This window comes from Agelaius phoeniceus, chromosome 18 (genome assembly GCF_051311805.1).
Source record: "Agelaius phoeniceus isolate bAgePho1 chromosome 18, bAgePho1.hap1, whole genome shotgun sequence".
In the NCBI taxonomy this organism is placed as follows: Eukaryota; Metazoa; Chordata; class Aves; order Passeriformes; family Icteridae; genus Agelaius; species Agelaius phoeniceus.
In genome coordinates this window covers 10,970,992-10,992,131 of record NC_135282.1, presented here as the reverse complement: position 1 = coordinate 10,992,131, position 21,140 = coordinate 10,970,992, and the positions used below count along the sequence as shown (strand labels likewise).

Below are 21,140 nucleotides of genomic sequence, written 5' to 3'. Positions count from 1 at the left end.
GCTGAGCGGAGGCGGCGCCGGACGGAGCGGGAGCGGCGGCGGCGCGCGGGGCTGCGCGGGGTGGCCGGGGCTGGGGGGGGGGCGGTGGCGGCGGCGGCGGCAGCGCCGGCCCGGGGCGCGTGCGGCCCCTCAGTGGGGGCGGGCGGGGGAGAAGTGGGGCCGGCGGCCGGAGCAGGAAACGCCGCGGGCGGCGGTGAGGCCTTGAGCGGAGCGGAGCGGCGCGGGACACCCGCCGGTGAGTGCGGCCGGGCGGGGATCCGCTGAGTCACCTGCCCCGCTGCCGCTGTTCCCCTCCCCGGCTCCGGCGCCTCGGGACGGTGCCTGGGCCGCGCTGCCCCTGCGGCGCGGGGCGAGCGGCGCCCGGCCCCTCAGGGCCCCGCGGGCTGTGTGGGGTGCGGGTCCCGGCGGCCGCGCGCCCCGGCCGTGCCCGCAGACCGATACTGCGAGAGCCGGAGCGCCCGAGCGCGGGCAGGGCCGGCCGCGCTGCCGGGGCGGCTCGGACCCTTCAGGCAGAGCCGCCCGGCTGGGCCGGGGGAAGGGGCAGGGTTGGGAGGGAACAGGCGCTGCTGGGGAGCGCGGCTCTACTTTGCTGTGCCCAAGTGCTGAACTGACTCGGGCTGGAGAGAAAATGCACCCTCTAGAAAGGTACGTCTTGGAATCTGACGGGTTGGTTTTGTTTTAATTAGCTCCGCGGTTAAAGGCTTTGAAGTAACCATGGATAAAAGAGGAGGTGCAGCAACAGAAACTGAAAATGGCGATGCTTTCATGGAGCTGAACAGAATTACAACTAAATACCCACATCGTTACACAAAGGTTAGATCACTCTCCTTTCGTCTCTGAGTTGTGTGTGGAAGTCTCGGTCACAGGAGTAGAGTGGGAGGTGGAGGCTCTTGTGAGAGGGAAACAGTGAGGTGAAAGCTGAAAAGCCTTTGCCTGGATTAGGATTTACAAAGTGGTGTCAAATGAGCGGCTTGTTAAATGTGATGCAGTTGTGCAATCTTGTCCTCGATATGCTTTTGATTTCCACCACCTTATTTTAATATCTGAGCACCCCACAGCATGTGCTGAGAGATTATTGTGGAGACTGAAGTATTTTGTTCTACCAGCGCCTCATAGTTCTGTTTTCAGCAGTGTTCTTTTGAAAAGTTGATCAAAAATGTTTTCTTGCAGTAGATGCCATTTCCTAGGAAGGTGTAGCACACTAGATCTTATCAGGACCTCTCATATGTTTACTGGGTGCCTGTTGTAACCTTAGAATTGCTCGTATTTGATTGCTGAAAGCCTAAACAGTTGTGACTAATCAATGCTTAGTGTTCAAACGTTAACACAGGTGCTTTTGTTTAACTGTGATGCCTAAATATATGTGTGAGGGGAAGAAGAAGAGCCAGATAACTTGCAAATAAAAAAGATTGTTCCAGTACTAAGTGAGCTTGATATGCTGTAGGGTTTAAGATTCAAATTTTGTTTGGGGTGTTGGTACCACTGCTGAAAAATGCCTTTGGGAAGTGTCTGTAATGGTGGTTGATTTCCCCGTGGCTGCAAGCTGTGGGAACAGGTGGTCATTGCTTTGTGAAAAGCTGTTAAGATACTTTGCAGCAAATGGCCTGAAGTGTGGAGCAGGAGAGATAGTATATTGTTGCTGGCTGTGTTATCTTTCTTGAGGAATTTGGAGCTGTTGGCTTTTTAGCAGGTTGTTTTTTAAAGGAAAAAGAAGTTATCGTTGTGGCTATGTTCTGTTGAGATAGTAGAGCTCTAGCTTATTTTAAGTAGACATCAACAATAAACCACGTACTTCAGAATTGGCAAAACTTCTTGGGAATAGTACAGCTTTCTAAATCTGTCTAACTTCTTAGAAAAGATGTGCCCTTAACTTTTCAGGATGCAAAGTATCCTGTTATTCAGACTTAGTCAGTTAACTGCTAAGAGAAAGAGAGGAGCTGTTTTTAAAGCTCCTCTGCTGAAAAAGTGGTCTCTATTCTCTTTCAGTCCTGCCTAAGTCCTCTTGTGTAGTAGCTGAATTCTGCTTCAATTTCTGCTCTGCTTTTTAGGGCAATGTTCAGCCCATGCTGGTGGTGGCTGTTGACTGAAAGCAATGCCTTTGTAACTTCAGTTTTGTTAATTCAGTACCTGTGGTTTCTGACCAGGATAAAGTTGCAGAACTGGTGCCAGAAGGTGCCTAGTCTTGTTTATCAGTTGGTTTCCAAGAAACTTTAAATCAAGAAATACCAGAAATCAGTCTGTGTTTAAATACTTTATATCATATGGTTTCTCTACATTTTACAGCTCAAATATTTTCAGGTGGTGAGGTAATCAACATTGTAGGGCATTTTCATGTGTTCCAGTTTCCTACTAATTAGGGATTGAGGGAACACTGTTTTGGGGTATGTGCTGCTGATTTAGAAAGAGGAGTGATTTCTTTTAATGGTTTATATTCATTTACTACCACTATGAAAACATCTGGCTCATTCTCTGAGTAGTTCTAAGCTGTCTGCTTAAAACTGTATGATAACAGCTAAGCACACTTCCCCCAGCCTGCTTAGAATGTATGTGAATTAAACATAAAACCCCACAGGTGGAAGTGCCAGCATTTATCTCCTCTGTTGGAGGCGTGCTCTACAGTTTAAGCTGTGTCTTTTCTGGTTCTTGGGAAGCTGTTCCTCCAAGGGTGCACAGCTAATGAGTGAAAGGCAAGAAACAATTCAAATTTTCCTCACTTGAGTGAAGAATTGTGATAGGATGTGAATGAGAGCCTGTGGACTCCCTCTCGTGGCCAGCAGAACAACCCATTCCCAGTCTGGTGATGGACAGGGCTGTTCATACTTGTAGTGTGTGCATCAGGCTCTGATAGTGTTACAGCACTGATGTTCCTCACAGATTGAGGTTTATTTTGGGAAGCTGTGGGCAGGGAGGCCAGGCTCCCTTTAATGGCACTCTTCTTGCTGAGGTCTGATACAGGGTGATGCCTGGGGTGGGGGAATGTTAAAGTTTTATCCAGCTACCAAATTGCCACCTAGAGCAAGTGTCAAACTGGCATCGTTAATGAACTGATTGTAATCATGTGGGGAAAGTGATGTAAGAGTTCTGAAGGATATTGTATTTTTGGGGGAAAGGGTAAAGAGATTTCTTTCAGTTTGGCTGATGTATGCTGTCTGCTGTTGGGATTTCTTTATCCTTCCAGCTGCTCACTGATCCCTGCACAGTTCTGAATATTTCAGTACAGTTGGGAGTGAGGCAGGTTGAAGAAAGGGGATCTTGGGAGAATGAGTAAGTGCAACTAGAAATGTGCATCTTAACTGCAGCAGAGTTCATGTTGATTTAGAGCACTGATGATCACACCATTAATAATGCTTTCTGAATGTGGCAAGCTGCAGTGAGACTGCACTGGTTGCCAGTTGAGTGACTGACTGCTCAGGGTGTGCAGTGGTTAGCTAAGGGCTGGTCAAAGCTGGTAGAAAGTGGGAAAATAAATTATCCAGCATTTATTTAGTGTTGGGTGGAATGGGTAATTGTATAACACACATCATAATATCTGGGAGTTGGTGATGGTCAGAAATGGCGAGCTTGACTGGAATTTGCAGATCTACACCAGTAACTGAAATTGTGCTGATGCTTTTTTTACCTGCTGAACTCTCTATGGCATTAACCACAGCAATTTTGATTCCTTCTGAAGAGCTCACCAGCTCTGGTGTCCATGATGCCTGTGTTGTTTTTAAGCTGAAGTGTCCAGGGAAGTGAATACATAAACATTTATGGTGTGAGCAGCCTTGGAGTGTTCACAAGAAACTGAGCCTGGCCTAGTAAGGCTTAGTGCTTTGAGTAAGTGTTTGGTCAGTGGCCACTGGTAGAACAACTGAAATAGAAACTTTCAGTGCTGTATTTCACAGGATAGGAAACAACATACTGGGGAGCCTGGGCTGTCAAATTAAAACACTCAAATGAACAGTCAGTCTGGAATGGATGATTTGAGTCACTTAAATCTTGTCTGGCTGTGAATCAAAACTCATGTCTTGATTTTTTTTTTTTTTTTCTAGGAGGAGCTGCTGGATATTAAAGAGCGTCCCTACTCTAAAAAAAGACCTTCTTGTCTTTCTGAAAAATATGACAGGTATTTTCTTGATTATACAAAGGCTATATACATTTCTTTCAAAGCAAAAGTTTAAATTGCAAAAAACCACTTAGCTAAGAAGTGCTCTTATGTTGATGGGAGGTGTATGTGCCACTAAGTTCAGACTGCTATGGAGTCCAGTTTTCAGAAGTACTAATCTGCTAGGAAGGGCTCAATGCTCTGGCCAAGGATTTTGTTCTTTGAACAGAGATTATTTTCTGCTGGATCTCATAACTTCACACAACACAAGTCTTACAGACTTGCAGGAAAAGGTACCAAGAACATGGATGGGTGTGTAGCACAGACTGGGTCAGGCTGTAACGAGCTGCCTTGCTTAGTGGATCACTCTCCCATGTTGTCACTGTACCTCACTAAAAAATGGAGGTGAGTGTTCTTGGCTGGTGTTTGTAAGCTTATTAAGGAGCAGTTTCTTTACTATTCAATGAATTTATTGTGGAAGTGTGAGATTGAGGTAAAATTACTCAAATGCTGAAGAGCAGCACCATGTGATCTACTTGAACTGTTTTGCAGTGTACCAGGCAAGCTTCAACAATAACTAGTGTTCTAAAATCTGGTACTAGCTATTGTACTTGTTTCCTGTTACAGAAGAGATCCAAATACTATGTGTGAAGTAATAAACCATAGTACAGCAGATTTAAAAGTTGGGTAAAAAGAGAAGGATAATTCACTTGTACTGGTTGCTCACCAGTGAATTCTAGGTTTCCAACAGCAGCACTATGAAGCATTTATTAGACTACAAGGTAGCAAACAATCCTGCAATTTTATTTTCCTAGTGATGGTGTCTGGGATCCAGAGAAGTGGCATGCATCTTTATATCCAACTTCAGGGAGAACTTCACCAGTGGAAAGCTTTAAAAAAGATTTGGATTCCGATCGGACTTCTCTTATGCGTAGAATAGTAGGTGAGTGTGTTTGAGCACCTTGCTCAAAACTGAACCTGGGCTGTTGGCAAAACCTTTCTGTTGGGATAGCACAAAGGAGACCAAACAAAGTCTCTGAAAACTGTTTGGCTGCACAGGATAAGTGTCAAAGAAGACTTGGTTGTTCCAACTAGACTATAGTGAGTTTTCTGGTGACTGTTACCTGAGAACAAACCTGTGCAACAGTCAGTCACATCCTCCTATTATTGCCATGTAATAATGAATACATATGTAAAATGCAAGTGCTGGGACTCAAAGCTGAGCACTTAGAAGTTCTATAGTGGGAAAGCAAGTACTTCTAGGAGACCACAGTAGTTCCTCAATACCCAGTAAATTTTTTGTTTGCACTTCCTGTGGTCTCAGCTAGATCAGCTTCACAACAATAAATCATGAGCATTTTCCTTTAAAAGCCTTGGGATAGCAGCAAAGCTATGGAACAGAGGGGTGCTGTACACACAACTCACTTGTGTTTAATACATTAAATTTAATGCTTTTTGTGTGATCTTTGACTCGTAGATCCAAGAGAGCGAGTGAAAGAAGATGACTTGGATGTAGTGCTGAGTCCCCAGAGGCGGAGCTTTGGGGGTGGCTGCCATGTGACAGCGTCTGTCAGCTCCCGTCGGGCAGGGAGCCCCCTGGAGAAGGACAGCGACGGCGTCCGCGTGATCGGCGGCCGCAGGATCGGCAGCGGCCGGATCATCTCCTCCCGGAACTTCGACAAGGACCATCGGGGCGGGGACTCCAGGGACGCCAGGGACCGCGATCGTGACAGGGACTACAAGGATAAACGCTTCAGGGTTGGTTCCTTCTTTTCCTCGCTGTTAAATCGGGGCTTTGGACACCTGGGCACTGAAAGCACCTGGGGCAGGTGAGCTGCAGGCAGCAGCAAAGTGTTCTGTGCAAGCAGGCCCTTTAAGGGTGAGCACTTGGTGTTTCAAAACTTACATTCCTTCAGAGAGCTTCCAGGGGTGTATGTAATGCTGTTTGTCAGACAAACCCTGCCCGTGGCTGACTTTTACTAGCAAGAGGTTCAAAAGTCTAATAGTTCACTTGTAGTTCTTGACCTGGCAGTTGTCAGCAAGCATAACCTCAGTAAATGCTTTCAGGCTTTTTTTAAAAAAAAGAAACTGCTAATTCTCAGGCTGCAAAGTTGAGTTCATGGAAGCACTTGCAGATCAATAGCTTTTGGTGTAATGAAGCAGAAATTCAGCTGTGAAGCTTTAAATTTAAAAGCTTACAGAGCATAGAGGGAGGTTGCATACACATTTAAAAATACCCAGAACTGGTGTGAAAGGTGGCAGTTGGGGAAGAATCTTAGGAAGCAGTATTTTATTAAGGCTAATGTTTTTACTATCTGCCTTCAGAGGGAGTTTGGTGACAGCAAACGTGTCTTTGGGGAGCGAAGAAGGAATGATTCCTACACTGAAGAGGAACCTGAGTGGTTCTCTGCTGGGCCTACAAGTCAGTCTGAAACCATTGAGCTGACAGGCTTTGATGATAAAATTCTGGAGGAAGATCACAAAGGCAGAAAACGTACGAGGCGACGCACAGCCTCGCTGAAGGAAGGTAAGGACAAAGCTCCCAGGAGCTCTGCTTGCCTGCTAGTGGGGCTCATTGCTGGGTGTGCAGGGACTGTTACACATCCAGACAGGTGTAGATGAAAACCTTTATCTTAAGCTTGCACAGCTTTTGGTCATCCTGAAGCACAAGGTGTAAAGCCTATAATGGTATTTGTAATCTGGAAGATCAATTAGGTGATAAATTACTGGTTTTTTCCAAAGAGAGGCAAGATTGAGAGGCTGGGAAAAAACCTTGTATGGATGCTGAATGATATCAGAAGTTGATAGGTTATTCTAAAGGTTTTGTTCATTTCTATATCCTGCTGGGTGCTAAAGGCTCTGTTTAAATTAAGCTGATGCTCTGAGGTACTTGAAATAGTGTTTTTCCTTATGGTAATACTAACATTAGGAACACTGATATGGGTATACATCTTCCAGTAACATAGCTTTAAACTGAATTAGGAAACTTGTGCAGTCATTGGATGATTAAAAAAAAAAGTTGCAGTATGGCAAGAGAGATGACTTTTTAATGCTAGAAGTTCTGCAGGTGGACAACACAACTGGATTGTAGTGCAGTTCCAAGCACAGGAGTTTGGAGCTATGTCACAACATTTTTGCAGTGCCCTGTGCAAGCTTGCTGAGAAGTCTCTAAAGTGAGAAGTGCCTTGCTCCTGGTGAAGGAGGAGGAGCAGTATTTGTCATATGTTGACTATTAACAACCCATGTCAAGAAGGCAGGAGCTGCCAAAGGATTCTTGGTGGAAAAACAGGAGCAGCTGTTGACTTTCTGCAACAGCTGTATGTGCTTGGTGTGGCATAACAGCCCAGGCTGATCAGGGTGCAGTCTGTGCCCAGTTCAATGGCAATTCTTATTTTTCTGAGCTAGATAGTCTTACCAGACTAGAAGCTGTGTGCTAGGAGTTGTAGCAGGAGTCAGTGGAGTGGAACTGATGAGGTATCAGTTGGAGGCTGGGGTTTTTTTGGGCCTGTGATTCTAATCCCTGGGCAAGTGCATTGGCTGCCAGGCACTGTTCCCACAGGAAATAGTCAAGTTCAGTGATTCAGCAGTCCCTTGGTTTTCTTTTTAAGGCATAGAATGCAATGGTGGAGTGGCAGAAGAGGATGAAGTGCAAGCTGTCCTTGCCAATGAAACTCCAGCAGATCAAGAAGTTCCTAGAGAAGCTGTTTTACAAGAACCAGCTCCAGGAGAGTTTGACTTCAATGAGTTCTTTAACTTGGATAAAAGTGTTCCCGGCCTGGCTTCAGTGAGTTTTCTGGGGTTTAAGGCTGGGTGTATTCATGAGAAGCATTTTTGCTGCAGCTGCATTCTGTGAAAGCTAAAACTTCTTGCTTTGTGGAAGTTCCTTTATGAAGTGTGTATGTTTAAGATGAATTTGCAGAGCTTTAGCTTTGGAGTGTTAGGATGTTTCTGCCAAGGTTGTTATCCCTGGGACTGGCTCCATCTCCAAAGTAAGTGTTAGAGGCAGACTAGCTGACCATTTTTCCTTTCTTTTGGTCATTACTTGAAGGCTCAAAATTGACATTCTGAATGGATCTTCTTTGGAATTATCCAAGATATGTTCAGAGAAGATTCACTGTACAAATTTAGCCTAGCTGAAGACAGCCTTTTCTGTCTAAGTCTGGGAGATGCAGCAAGCAGATCCTCCTATGCAGACTTCCTGGCAGGCAGTGAGCCTGGAGACACTAGTGCCTGAAAGGATGTATGTCTGAAAGGGTTGGAATCTTTAGTACTTAAACCTTTAAGAGGTTAATTAATTTTTTAGAACTATCACTTCTGTGTTGGATAAACACAGCCTACCAGTTTAGTCAAAAGTTGGGTTCTGACTGCAAACAAACAGACCTGACATGGTTTAGAAATGTTGAGGTTTAAAAACAAATGGACTTCTGACCTAATCTTAAATGTGGACAAGCTGCTTGTACATGGTGCCAGTGATTTGACAAATACATGGAGGAGAGTTCATTCTCCCTATGGAAGTTGTAAATGGTTTCTTTAGGCTTGATAATCTGATTTTCAGCATACGTGCAAGGTGGTGACTCCTTTTAAAAGCAGGGATTTCCCAAGTGAAAAAAACTGCTGATGAAGCAGATGGGCAGATGTTGTAACTTGTCATAAATGTTTCTTTGTACTGGTGAGGTGTCTGTGGCAAGTGTTATCATAGGTTTGTACATTTCTTGTACAATATGTTAGAGTCAAACAATCAAAACCAAATGGAGCAGTGCTATTTTTTTTCTCTGTTGTAAATAGTGTTGACTGCTCTTTGTTTCAGAAATAAACCAATTTCTCTGAGAGGAAGAAGCTGCTCTTCCTTTTGTCTAAAAGAAAACATGGTGCCTGAAACTGCATCTGTGCCTGTTGAGCCAGGCTTTAACTGGGTACTGCCTTGAAGTATAGGAGAAGCTTTAGTTTGAGTTATATTTTTATAATGCTCTGGTTTTTAAATACTTGAAGTTCTTTTGTCACTTGCACTTTAAAATGGTGTAGTTGTTGGCCTTTGGTTAAAGCTCTGACTGTGCTTTTTCAGTTACAGTTTTACTGTGAGTAAATATTTGGTGTCAGTTAGGGATGTATGCTGGGTTATGTTAACTGTCTGCAGGAGAAAAGCACATCAAAGCTTTGAAACTCTGGGAGCAGCATCTACTTGTCTGTAGCAGAAGAACCTTGCTTGCACAGTAAAGCTTCTCAGAAATGTTGCTGATCTTGCTTATGTTAATATTTTTTTCCTTTTTCCCTCCCTTAGATGATAGAGGATGTGCTGGGGGAAGGCTCAGTGTCTGCCAGCAGGTTCAGCAGGTGGTTTTCTAATCCCAGTCGTTCTGGAAGTCGGTCAAGCAGCTTGAGATCTACCCCTCATGAGGAGCTGGAGAGGCTGGCAGGTAAGGCTGCAGGACAAGGCAGGGTCAGGGAGCCTCCTTCCACATTCTTTCTTACTCATTCAATAAGAAGATGGCAGATAAGGCTTTAGGACAGTGAATTCTCCCACAGTTTAAGCACTTGGCATTCTTTTGGAAGCTCTTAGAGTAAGCAGCTGTAAGTTCTTTGTTAATAAATGTTCTTGTCAGTGCTTCCTGATGACTTTCCAGCTGATCTTGGGCAAGGGGTGTGAGGCATAACTTTGCAGTGACATGCTGAAGTTGGTTGCCAGTGTATGTTCATCTTGAGCCATTGGGTTGGTAAACTGATGTCGCAGTGCTCCTGGTTTTACTGTTTCAGGTCTAGAGCAAGCCATTCTCTCCCCTGGCCAGAACTCTGGAAACTACTTTGCTCCCATTCCATTGGAAGACCACTCTGAAAACAAAGTGGACATCCTAGAAATGCTACAGAAAGCCAAAGTGGACTTAAAACCTCTTCTCTCAAGTCTTTCAGCCAACAAGGAAAAGCTTAGAGAGAGCAGTAAGTGCCTCTTCAGCTATTGTCAAGTTCTTGTGATGCAGTGTCCCCCTGCAAGAGGCTTGGTATTCTGGAAACCTCAGCTGCCCAAATCCAGGAGTAGGCACTGTTACAGATTTACTTACAGCACTGAAAACTCAGTATTCAGCAGCTCTCAGCTGTGTCAATATCATCACTGACTCTTTTCATCCTAATCACAGGATGACATCACTTTATCAGACTGCTTTAGTGGCCAGAAACAATTACAGATGATGCAAGTCTTGATCTGAGTTCCCAGCTTTGTGTATGGCATTTGCAGTTTTTCATACTGGTGACTGGTAATGTCAGCTCTGAAACTGTGGCATTTAAACTCTGGCTTTACCAAAAACTGGCAGTGTCAGTCATCCTTGGCAGTGTCTGTGATGGATCACATTGATCCATTAAGTGTCAGTATCTAAGAAGTTGTACAGTGCCTTGAGAATGGGATTTGTTTGTTTGTTTGTGTAGGGATTTGCATGTCTGGGCCCATAGCATGCATGGAGTGTACAAAATGCATGTGTTCTGTGAAATCTTGAGGTCTAATTCCAAATTGGTTTCTCTTTGGCAAGCAGCATGTATTGCCATGTAAACTGGACTGAAGAACAAGTGATTAGTGTGAAGCAGCTGGGAAGGAAAGCATCTAAGCACTGCAAATGTTCTTAAACATCCAGTCTGGGAGTAGGGAGTGTTGGCTAACATGTGGAGAACTTCCTTAATTTCACTTTAAAAAGACTTGTAGTTCTATTTCTGTTCTGCTTAGTCTGACTTTCCTACTAAAAACTTTTTCAACTTTGATCCTCACAAACCAAGGATGAAGGAACAAAAATCTGTGGGGAAGCTTCCATTTACTCAGAAGTACCTGATGTGGGGCTCTGCATTCCCACAAAATGCTGTACAGCTCTTCAAGTGTTGTGGAGTTTTCAGACCAATTCCTCTCCACCAACATCATGTTTACTCATGTTCTGTGCTGCATGTCTGCATCATTGTTTCTTTTCTCCACCTCCTTGCCCAAATTTCTAGTAAATCTTATTTCTTTGGTCCGATATCTGCAACCCATGGCATGCTTCTGTCTCTTCTTTCTTTTCTTTTAAGGTGTCATGCCTTGTGATGTGTGTCAGCTGGTCCATAAAGCATGTTTAGCCTTGATGTCAGGCACCAGTAGGTGTTTAGATATGTGTAGATGTATGCATATACAGAAAAAAGTACTGCTAAGAGCACTGTACCTTGTGCTGGTTATGCCAGTGAAATCTTTCTATAAGAGGCTTTAATTTCTGAGTAAAAAAATCTACTTCAAACTTTATACACACTGAGCTGAAGTGTGTAACTGAGTCTCTAAAGTATCTAGATTTTCCAGGTATGTATTCTTTCTGCTTATGATAGCTTCAGAAATTTGGCATGGCTTGCACTGTGGCTGTAAAACCATCTGGTCTCCTGGAGTATAAGATAAATGAAACTTTCCTAATTGAGAAAAGAAACCAACTCAATTGTCACATTAATATTCTCTGTTAAATGCAGGCAAAGTTGTAAAATGTAGTAACAACATTTCTTTCAGGATAAATGAAAGAGCAAGAATTTAGAGCTGAAGCCTAAACAGGTTGTGATGGAGTCTTATGTAGCAGTGGTTGTGCATGTCTATATTACAGTGTCAGTCTAAACCCAGATCAGTCATGGTTTGGCACTTAGCATCAGTATCAAAAACTAAGTTTTTGGTTGTTCCTAATTTTCAAACAACTTCCATTCAACACCTGCACAAGCATTATTAGCTCACTTGAGAACAGACCTGTGGTTTACCAGTATTTCTCTTGTATTTCTCAGCACATTCAGGGGTTGTACTTTCAGTGGAGGAGGTCGAAGCTGGGCTAAAAGGTCTGAAAGTGGATCAGGAGGGGAAAATTGCCACTCCCTTTATGGCTGAGCAAATGGAAGAAGCCCTGAACATCAGTGGCTCCAGGCAGATGAAGAAGGATGGGGACATGACGGCGTTTAACAAACTGGTCAGCAGCATGAAGGCAAGCGGGACTCTGCCTTCCCAGCCCAAAGCCAATGTAAGTGCAGCCAGTGCCTCTGGGGACCTGGGGGGTTACAGCCAACCCTTACCTGAGGCCCAGATGTTTTTAGTGACCTCTGTTTAGTAGAGGTATGGCAGTGAACAATCTGTTATTTTGCACTTGACTTTTAGAGCACTTGGATGTCTCAGACACATTTTATGGAAAATCCTTTCCTTAGGATTTTTTCTCCTGAGAAGCTGAGAGGCCTCAGAACCAAAATGTAACCAATGGTTATCTGCTGCTGTGGAATGTAACAGGTGCATCTGGGATTGGTCTTGTGTGGTTGTTTCTAATTAATGGCCAATCACAGTCAGCTGGCTCAGACTCTGTCTGACACACAAGCCTTTGTTATCATTTCCATTCCTTTTCTATTCTTAGCTAGCCTTCTAATGAAATCCTTTCTTCTATTAGTTTAGTATAGTTCTAATATAATGTATATCATAAAATAATAAATCAAGCCTTGTGAAACATGGAGTCAGGTCCTCATCTCTTCCCCTCATCCTAAGACCCCAGTGAACACCACCACACTTGTACTAAGATGGAACTGGAGTGAATACTTGTTAGCTGGAAGATTAATATTGAACAACAGATGACAGTAAGGTTTAAACTGCAAGGAATTGTAGGATGAAATTTCATCCTGCCACTAACTGCCTAAGCAGTATGCCTGACCCAGAAGCTGTCAGTAAATATTTCTGGCACCAGAAGATACTTCTAACAACCAAGTAGGTCTAAAGCATGTGGTTTTCCTGCCAAACTATGCCCAAGGACTTTTAGACCCATCCCACTTCACTAAAAGATAGTGAAGAATGTGAATTTGCCCTGTGAAGAATTTGCAGATTGATCTCAGACTTGATACTTTTGCTCCTGGGTGTCTCTTTACATTAATGTGCAATTTTGATGCACAGAAAAATATCTTGCATAATTTCTTTAACGTACAAACACTTTTTAGTTTTAACATATTTTCAGTTAACCAATGGCTCAATAGCCCATCTCTGGTTGACACAATTACATAAGTTCATATATTTGATCCAAACTTGAACAAGGCACAGTGAAATACCTGTATCCAATCTAGTACAGTCATTTTTCTTAGGTGAAATCTGTAAGCCAGCTCAGCCCTTAACTTTGCTGAAATTTTATTTGGCTGTTGCATAAACTACTGTTCAGCACCACAGATGAAATTATTTCTGTCACTGAAACAAATGTAAATAGTCTCTTAACAAGCTTGGTTGTATCTATGTCTAATTTACAGCGTTTTCATTTTCTTAGCAGAGCCTTGAAAGCCACTTAATGTCACCTCCAGAGATGTCAGGCCAGCCTCTGTCAAAGAATATTCTGCAGGTATTCTTACTGGGGGGAGGCAAGTACTTAAAAGCATATCCCCAATGGGAAAACAAAAATTATTTGAAAATAAGGCATTTAAGGCCTTATGGGATCAACAGTCAGACAAGATACTGGCAGTGTCAGTCATCCTTGACAGAGCCCATGATGGATCACATTGATCCATTAAGTGTGTCCTTTCTTATACTATCAGACAAGATAGTATAAAGAAAGAACCAGGGACTAGATCAGTTTACCTAAAACTGATCAGTTTACCTAAAAATTTGTCTTGTCATGTTACCTCCTGTAATTAGAGCTTGAAAATGAAAAGCTTGCTGAGTGCCTTCTTCTGGGCAAAGCTGGTTGCACAAGTCCCCCTTGTCTCTAAGTTGCTATAAATAGGGCAGGCTGTGGTGTAGTAAAATGAGCTCATTTGTGTAAATTTGTCCTATTTTTAATGTTCTTTCTTTAATTATTCTTAGGAGCTTCTTGGTCCACCCATTACCAGACCTGCTTCATCGAATGTCTTGAGTGGGCTGATGGGGGGTTTGGAGCCTGCAGCCTCCCTGCTGGCACAGAGAGCCCCCTCTCCCCCCATCCCTCCTGTGTTCCCTGCACGAGCTGCTTCTGCCGATTACCTGCGCCACAGAATATCCTCCCCCATTGGTGAGACTGCTTGCAAACGGGGCTTTCCTTACTGGAGATTTCTTTTAAGACTGCTTTACAGAATTATAGAAACTTCCTGGCACTTGGTGGACAACTAGGGCAGTGTCTGCCTTTTGAGTGCTAAGTGCCTTTTCACTCAGTCTCTGATGTTAAATTCATCACCCAGACCTCACAGTGAGTTCTGGTGAGGAATAATGTGCTCAGCTACTGTGTAAGAATAACTTCCAAGGAGTACTTGGCCATTTGTACTATAAAACACTACCAGGAGCCTCCTTTGTAGCTCTCCAGCTCTGTGACAAGGAAGAGATGGAGCTCTATGTAGATTTAAGGGGTGAGCTGAGAGTCTTCACAAGGAATCCTTAATTCATGTGGCATTATTTTACTTTGGGATATTCTATGTATTGAAAGGAACTGTTAGTACTTTTAAATCCAACTGTTTTATATTCTTTAGGTTTTGGACAAGGTTCTCAGCAGTTGCTTGGTGATCCTTTTCCAGGTGTAAGGAAGCCCATGAGCCCAGTTGCTGCACAGGTTAGATGACATGCCTTTTGTTTAATGTATTTGCATGGCTTTGTCTGCTGTGGTCTAGAGCTAACTTGTGGAAATACATAGTTGTTGCACCCAGATGTTTGTGCTTTGTTAAGTTTACTCTGAGTGTGAGGATGCAAAGTCTAATTTAGTAGAGTCTCCAAACCTCATTGCAATTTGGCCCATTTTAGAGAACCTGAAGTACAAAGTTTCAAAAAACTTCTGTTACCTGTTAATAAAAAAGACTGTTGGTGGGCAGATGTTGGTGAAGATGTCAGTAACTATAGCAATCAATCTTCAATAGCTTAAAAAAACTCAGCCAAATACAGGCTTTGACTTGTGTGGTTTTTATCCACCTCTACCTCAGATGAGTCCCCTGGAGATCCAGCAAGCTGCATTGGAAGGACTGGCACTCCCACATGACTTGGCCATACATGCAGCAAATTTCTACCAGCATGGCTTTGGTAAACCACAAATGGACAAAAGCAGAGATGGCTACAGAAACAGGTGAGCACCTGACTGCAAAATATAAGGGGCATGCTGTTAACTGATTTTTAATGTGAGTATTGCCTTTCAGTAGATATTAGCACTAGGCACTCAGGATTGCATTGGTTCTTGGCAGTGCTGCCTTTGATTCTGTGCCAAGAGCAGAGCAGCTTCTGACTCCCTGTCCCTTCACAGGCAGCAGAGAATGACCAAATCCCCTGCACCAGGACACAGAGGGAATGCATCTTCTCCAGCCCCTGCAGCATCCATTACAAGCATGGTCAGTACCTGATGTTCAGTGCTTGTAGGAGAACTGTCCAAGTGTCTGCAGTTAGCAGAGTAGAGCAGTGGTAATTGATGGGAGAAAGGGAGCCCATGGAGTTAATGTGATAATGGAATGAGTTTTCCTTCATGTTTAACTGAATGTCTTCACCTTGGAAAAGAGCCTTTTCTGACCACTGTCTTACCTGAAACTGAAGAAATACCATTAATGTTACCTTGACCTCATGTTCTGAAACCAAATGAAGGTGATTATGAAAAACTAAGCCATCATATTTTGATGCTTAAATTTTAAGACAAGTGCTGAAAGCCATGAGATGCTTTAGAGAACACTGGTGTTTGGGTGTGAAGTGTTTGACCTAAGTGTCTGTGGGTTGAAGTAATGCCAAGGAGCTTCAGGGTCACTTTGAAAATTAGTGAAATCTCAAAGCCAGGCTGTTGCCTCTCTACCTTCAGTACTATGTAGAATGCAGTTTTCATCTGAATTTTCCAATTAATCAGTCAAGTACTTGCAGCTCCATCACCTGCCAAATGAAACAAGTAATACAGGTTTATATTCCAAATGAGTGACTTCCACAGGTGCCATGGAACTCTGAATGGGGGAAAACCGAAGTGAGGCAATAATTCTGTGCAGAACATCAGCCCTGAGCTAATGCAGATGAAGCAGCTCTGTAGGAATTCCTATGGAGTTGCTCTTCTGAACCAATAGCAAAGAGGAAACAGCTGTAACTTACACTACAGCTCAGCTATTTTGTTTCAAGCCTGTTAAGGTACATTTAACTGAGAACAGCTGCAGATTTTAATATTAGACTTGCAGAAAAGCTAAAGAGACATGCTTAATCTATAGAATAAAGCTATGAAATGAGGTGAAGTAAAATCATGGGCACACAGCAGCTGATTCAAAAGGGCTTTAAATGGAAAGGATGTGCTAGAATTGGTGTCCTCCCACAGCTGAGGTATGGTGGCCTGGATAATGAGCCCTGGGTGAGTTTCTCACTGTGTTCTCTGCAGCTGTCCCCTTCCTTCACACCTACCTCGGTGATTCGCAAGATGTACGAGAGCAAAGAGAAAAGCAAAGAGGATCCAGTGTCTGGGAAAATGAAAATCAGTGATGTTAAAGATGAAAATCAGAGACCAAATGAAGGTATTGTAATGGCTTTAAAATACCACAGGCAAAAGGGATTTGGAATAGACTCAGGTTGTCTCAGCACATAATAGACCCAGGCTACCTTTAGACATTCCTGATCTGTGGAGATGAGGAGGGAGCCTATGGGAGGAGGGGCCAGAGCTATGGAGGGAATACTCTTCCAGTAGTGCTGGGGCTTAATCTCTATTTCCTATCAATTTCTGAGCAACACTAAGAGGGCTGAACCATAATTGTTTGCAACTTTTCTGGAGGAACAAGCACAGTGACAATAATGCTTCCATAGCTCTCTACACCAGTAATTGAAAACTTTGTTGTCTTGAGACAACTGAACAGTCAAAGCTGAGACCAGTTAAACTCTTAAGTGTAGCAGATCAGGGAAGCATTTTGTCACCCAAACTGATGTAAGAGGCTGTTAAAAGGAAATGCTCAACACCAGTTGCCTGACCCTGACATGGCCAATGGCTGTGGCATTGTCCTTCAGCACTGGTAGCTGCAGAGGCAGCTTGCAGTTCATGGTAGCAGTCCAACTGAAATATCTCCACTGCAGTACTTGATGCCAGGGTATTTCAGGCCTTGTCTTACTCATCTGGATGCTCTGTGAAAGTGGCTTCTGGAGATGCCCTAGTTCCAAATCTTGCTAAGCAGATGTCAGATGTAGAAGGCTGCTGTCAAACACAGCTAAACTGAAAAACCACCTTTGGCCAGACTTCTGGCATAACTCCAACTTGTAATCTTGTCTAGGGAGGATCTCTTGTACCTCCTATCAACCTTTGGCACTGACTCCTCTGTGCTGCCAGTTCAAAATTCCTAAGAAGGAAAAATAAGAATTAAAAGTGGAGTTACTGTTGATTCTAAACTAATTAAAGTTTGCTGTACAGGGATTCCTGTGGAACATATTCCTTCTCATTACTCTTTTTGAAATAATTTGGCCAGAAGCATCCAGAAAAAAGATGCTTGCTATTAAATATATATGACTACAGTTCAGCTAGTTCTGGAACCAATCAAATCCAATCATTAAGCCTTAATTTTCATGAGGTGCAATCTCTAGCTGTGGACTGTAATAGCTGTATTCAATTCTAGCTACAGATAACCTACTGTCTAGTTCTGTGGAGAATGCAGATCAAGGAACTTTGCCCACCTTAGGTACCAAACTACCTGCACTGCAACGCTCTGCATGTTCCACACCTCTTACCCAAGCAAATCGTTGCACCAAAGAGCAAGACTACAGGCCCAAATCAGCTGGTAGGAAGACTCCTACAATGGCCTCCCCAGTACCAGGAGGCCCTTTCCTTCGTCCTGTTCATCAAGTACCCCTTGTTCCCCATGTACCACTTGTACGACCTGCTCATCAACTCCACCCAGGATTGGTCCAGAGAATGATGGCACAGGGGGTCCATCCACAACATCTTCCTCTGCTGCAAGCAGGTAATCCATACTTTTTTTCCTGTTTATGCATGTTCTCTTTGAGACTGTTAGGAGCAGCACAAACTGATGCTGCTGATAGTCTTTATATCAAAACTTACCTTTAAATCAGACAATAAATTCCAACCCATCTAAATACATATGTTTTGTTTTGCATGAAGTTCCTGGTGCTTATCAGGTAAGAAGTTTTCTTGCTCATGTTCCACAGGTATGCTTCCTCCTGGAGTGGACCTGTCTCACTTGCAGGGAATATCTGCTCCCATCCTTGGCCAGCCTTTTTATCCACTGCCAACAGCAAGCCATCACATCCTAAATCCACGCTCGGGGACGCCTTTGCAGCTCGCCATGATGCAGCAGCAGCTACAACGATCAGGTAGGCTAGAACAGACAGCAGGAGTGTGAGTTCTAGAGGGCTCCTTTCTGGGGTGTTGGGTGCACTGGACTAGCAGGAAGCTACTTTAATTTAGATATTCATGAAGCTACTTTAATTTAGTTATTTGTGATCACTAACCTTGTGTGGGTCTCAAGTGGTTTGGGCCAGTGCAAGCTGTTATGCCAGAACAAAGTCCAAGTGAAGTGTTTGGTTTCAGAACATGTGTTGTTACTGACAGATCTGACTCTTGCAGCATATGTGCAGGCTTTCAGCCTTCTTGGGCCACGGGCCACCCACGTTCTCCAGGGAAATGCTATTTGATCCTGGTCTTCCCTTCAAACCCGTCTGTGTCTGGAACTGGCAGTGTCAGGCCATTTATGGGAGTACTAATGAAAATAAACACGTGGTACCTGGACTTCTGGGGCTCATAGAATGAATAAAAGCCACATTCAGCTCACATGCCTTACCAGGTGATAGCTCGAGGGCAAATCTGTGCTGGGTATTACTGCACCTCTAATACCTTACGTTTCACAGGCTCTGGAGCACAGGGATCACCTGCTGGTGCACAAACAACCCCTCCAAATGTGCTGCCTCGGACTGGATTATCTCAAGGGCACACACAGCTCGACCATCGCCCCAGCCAGAGGAGTGGCTCTCCCATTGGCCTTGCAAAATGGTTTGGTTCAGATGTCTTGCAGCAGCCTCTTCCATCCATGCCATCCAAAGTCATCAGCGTGGATGAACTGGAATTCCGGCAGTGAACAGTGACCACTGGGTGGAACACTTGCCATTCTTTAGACTGGATGAGAATGTCCATGGTCAGGACTTCACCTCTGTTTGGTTTTTTGGGGCTTTTATTTTTAGCACTCCGGTGCAGAATTTCCTTTTGAGAGACTAAAGCACATGGCACCTGTCCTGGTCTCATGTCTGCATCAAGACTAAAGGATCCATTATGGCTTGGATAGTGAAGCCTGAAGAAATTTAGATGCACGACAAAGCCAGTTTAATCCTGGAAGTCTCTATTTTTTTTTGTTTCTTTTTGTAAGATATGTGAATGAAGTGCTGATATTCTCTAGTGTAGAGGTAGCAGCTATGGATTCCTTCTGCAGAAAACTACATGTATAGACCCTTCTGTACAGACTTGTGTATAAACAATCTTTTGTACATACACACCTAGAATAGCCTTTTTGAATCTATACAGCTGTACATAAGAGTAGCTGATAACAGTTGAGCTTTAGTTGTGCCTATGGTTTGGACCTTTCTCCATTGTACGTGTGGGACTTTCTTTAAGATTAAAGTTGCATATCTTAAGTGTGAGTGAACAGGATGAAGTTGCTTTGCCTTTTCTTGCTGCTCATCTCCTCTAGGTCTCCCTCTCACATTTTTCTGTCACGTACTGTGCACTCAGTGTAGCTAAAGTGTCAAAGTAAAAGCCCACATCTTGCTGTCTATGTAACAAAGGTCTGATTCCCTGTGACTCTTGCCACCAAATGAGAGAATTGTTTAGTCTTCAAAAGCCTTGAGGATGGGACCTGGTGCAGTCATGCTAAAGCCAGATCTTCAGTCTGTAGGTACCTACTGGTTGTTGCTCTTTTGAGAGGGCTGGTGCTGGTCCTTATTTAGCTGCAGTATTTTCCTTGTTTTAATCTTTCAAGCCAGTTACTAAAGGTCATCAAAATGGAGCCTTGGAATCCTCCTCACCCTTCAACTCCTCAGTCATAGCTGTGGATATTCTGTACTGCCTTCAGTGCTGTTCATGGAAGGGAGTCCCAAGAACTGTCCTCAATCTAGTGTGCATCTGGTGATGCCATTACTGTGAAACTTGCCTTTGGAGTCTTGTTCTGTGGCTTGAAAGGGGGAGGATGGGGTAGTTTTGTGATCTTACTGTGTATATTTGGTTTTAAAATACTATGTTCCTTTTAAGCCTGTTTCACTTCCCTGAACAGTTAAATGTTCTCTTCCATCCTTGTGCATGGTTCCTCACTTCACTCCCTCACTTGTGTTGAGTCTAGTACTGCTGTCATGTCCTACCTAGCTTAGGCCATTGTGCTCTTTTAAGAGGTGAAAGTAAAACCAGAACTCTCACAGACTTGCTCTTTCTTAGGTCTCACTGAAAGCAAAACCAGCAGCAGGGAAAAAAAAAAAAATCACTTGTCTGTATTTTATAACCCCTGCCAGTGTGCTGTGGTGGGTTTGTTTCAGTCCAGCAGAGACAGTGTTGTATGAAATAGCAAGCTGCAATCTCCAACCTGGAAGCTGTTGGAGGTCACCCATTCTTCTAGTGGTTGTTCCCAAAACAATCCCTGTAAAACATGCAATCACCAGCTTGTCCTTGTAAGATTGTTTTCATACTTTTTTAACTTGACACTTTCCCAGTAACATTCTGTAAATAAAGTTGATTCTACCAGCTCTCTGTATCAATTACTCTTATACTAAATGATGTCAGAATATTGATGAATTTTTAGCACTGTTCCTGTGGGTAAGATGGAACCAGGGTTTGAGTTGAGATGCAGAAAACTTCAATTAATCCAGGGGTGGGGAGGATCACTCTGCTTTGACAAGAGTGACTGGTCTCACTGGTGCCCAGGAGGGAATTGCTGCATTTAAATGTCACAGCTAAACGTGAGGAATGAGGCTCAGTGTATTAGAAGTTGTAAAACTAACAGCTCTGAACAAAGTGTGACAGTGAGGAGACAGCAGTGAAACCCAATCTGAGCACCAGCCTCATCTTCTGCCCCTTCCACTGGGGCTCATGACCCAAGCACCCTGCAGCAGTTCACCTCACTGCTGCAGGGACTGAGAAAAGTACAGGTGGGAATGAGCAGAATCAAGGCTGGGATGTTT

The 21,140-nt window shown here is 43.7% G+C and overlaps 1 protein-coding gene across 5 annotated transcripts; it reads left to right on the top strand.

Moving 5' to 3' along the window:
* Positions 1-75: 75 nt before the first annotated feature.
* On the top strand, positions 76-20,705 carry EIF4ENIF1 (eukaryotic translation initiation factor 4E nuclear import factor 1). Of its 5 annotated transcripts, none has more exons than XM_054645506.2 (19): positions 76-235; positions 687-813; positions 4,032-4,105; positions 4,900-5,027; positions 5,562-5,842; positions 6,410-6,611; positions 7,693-7,868; positions 9,363-9,498; positions 9,836-10,015; positions 11,846-12,075; positions 13,348-13,416; positions 13,878-14,061; positions 14,513-14,592; positions 14,957-15,096; positions 15,271-15,355; positions 16,366-16,498; positions 17,582-17,926; positions 18,132-18,296; positions 18,831-20,705. In XM_054645506.2, exons 2-19 carry the CDS (start codon positions 715-717, stop codon positions 19,055-19,057), a joined length of 2,934 nt encoding a protein of 977 aa, XP_054501481.1. In that variant the 5' UTR covers positions 76-235; positions 687-714; the 3' UTR covers positions 19,058-20,705. The 5 variants fall into 5 exon arrangements, with proteins under 5 accessions (XP_054501481.1, XP_054501485.1, XP_054501482.1 ...); XM_054645510.2 differs by having other exon boundaries at positions 13,345-13,416; positions 17,864-17,926; XM_054645507.2 differs by having other exon boundaries at positions 13,345-13,416; positions 17,645-17,926.
* Positions 20,706-21,140: the final 435 nt, after the last annotated feature.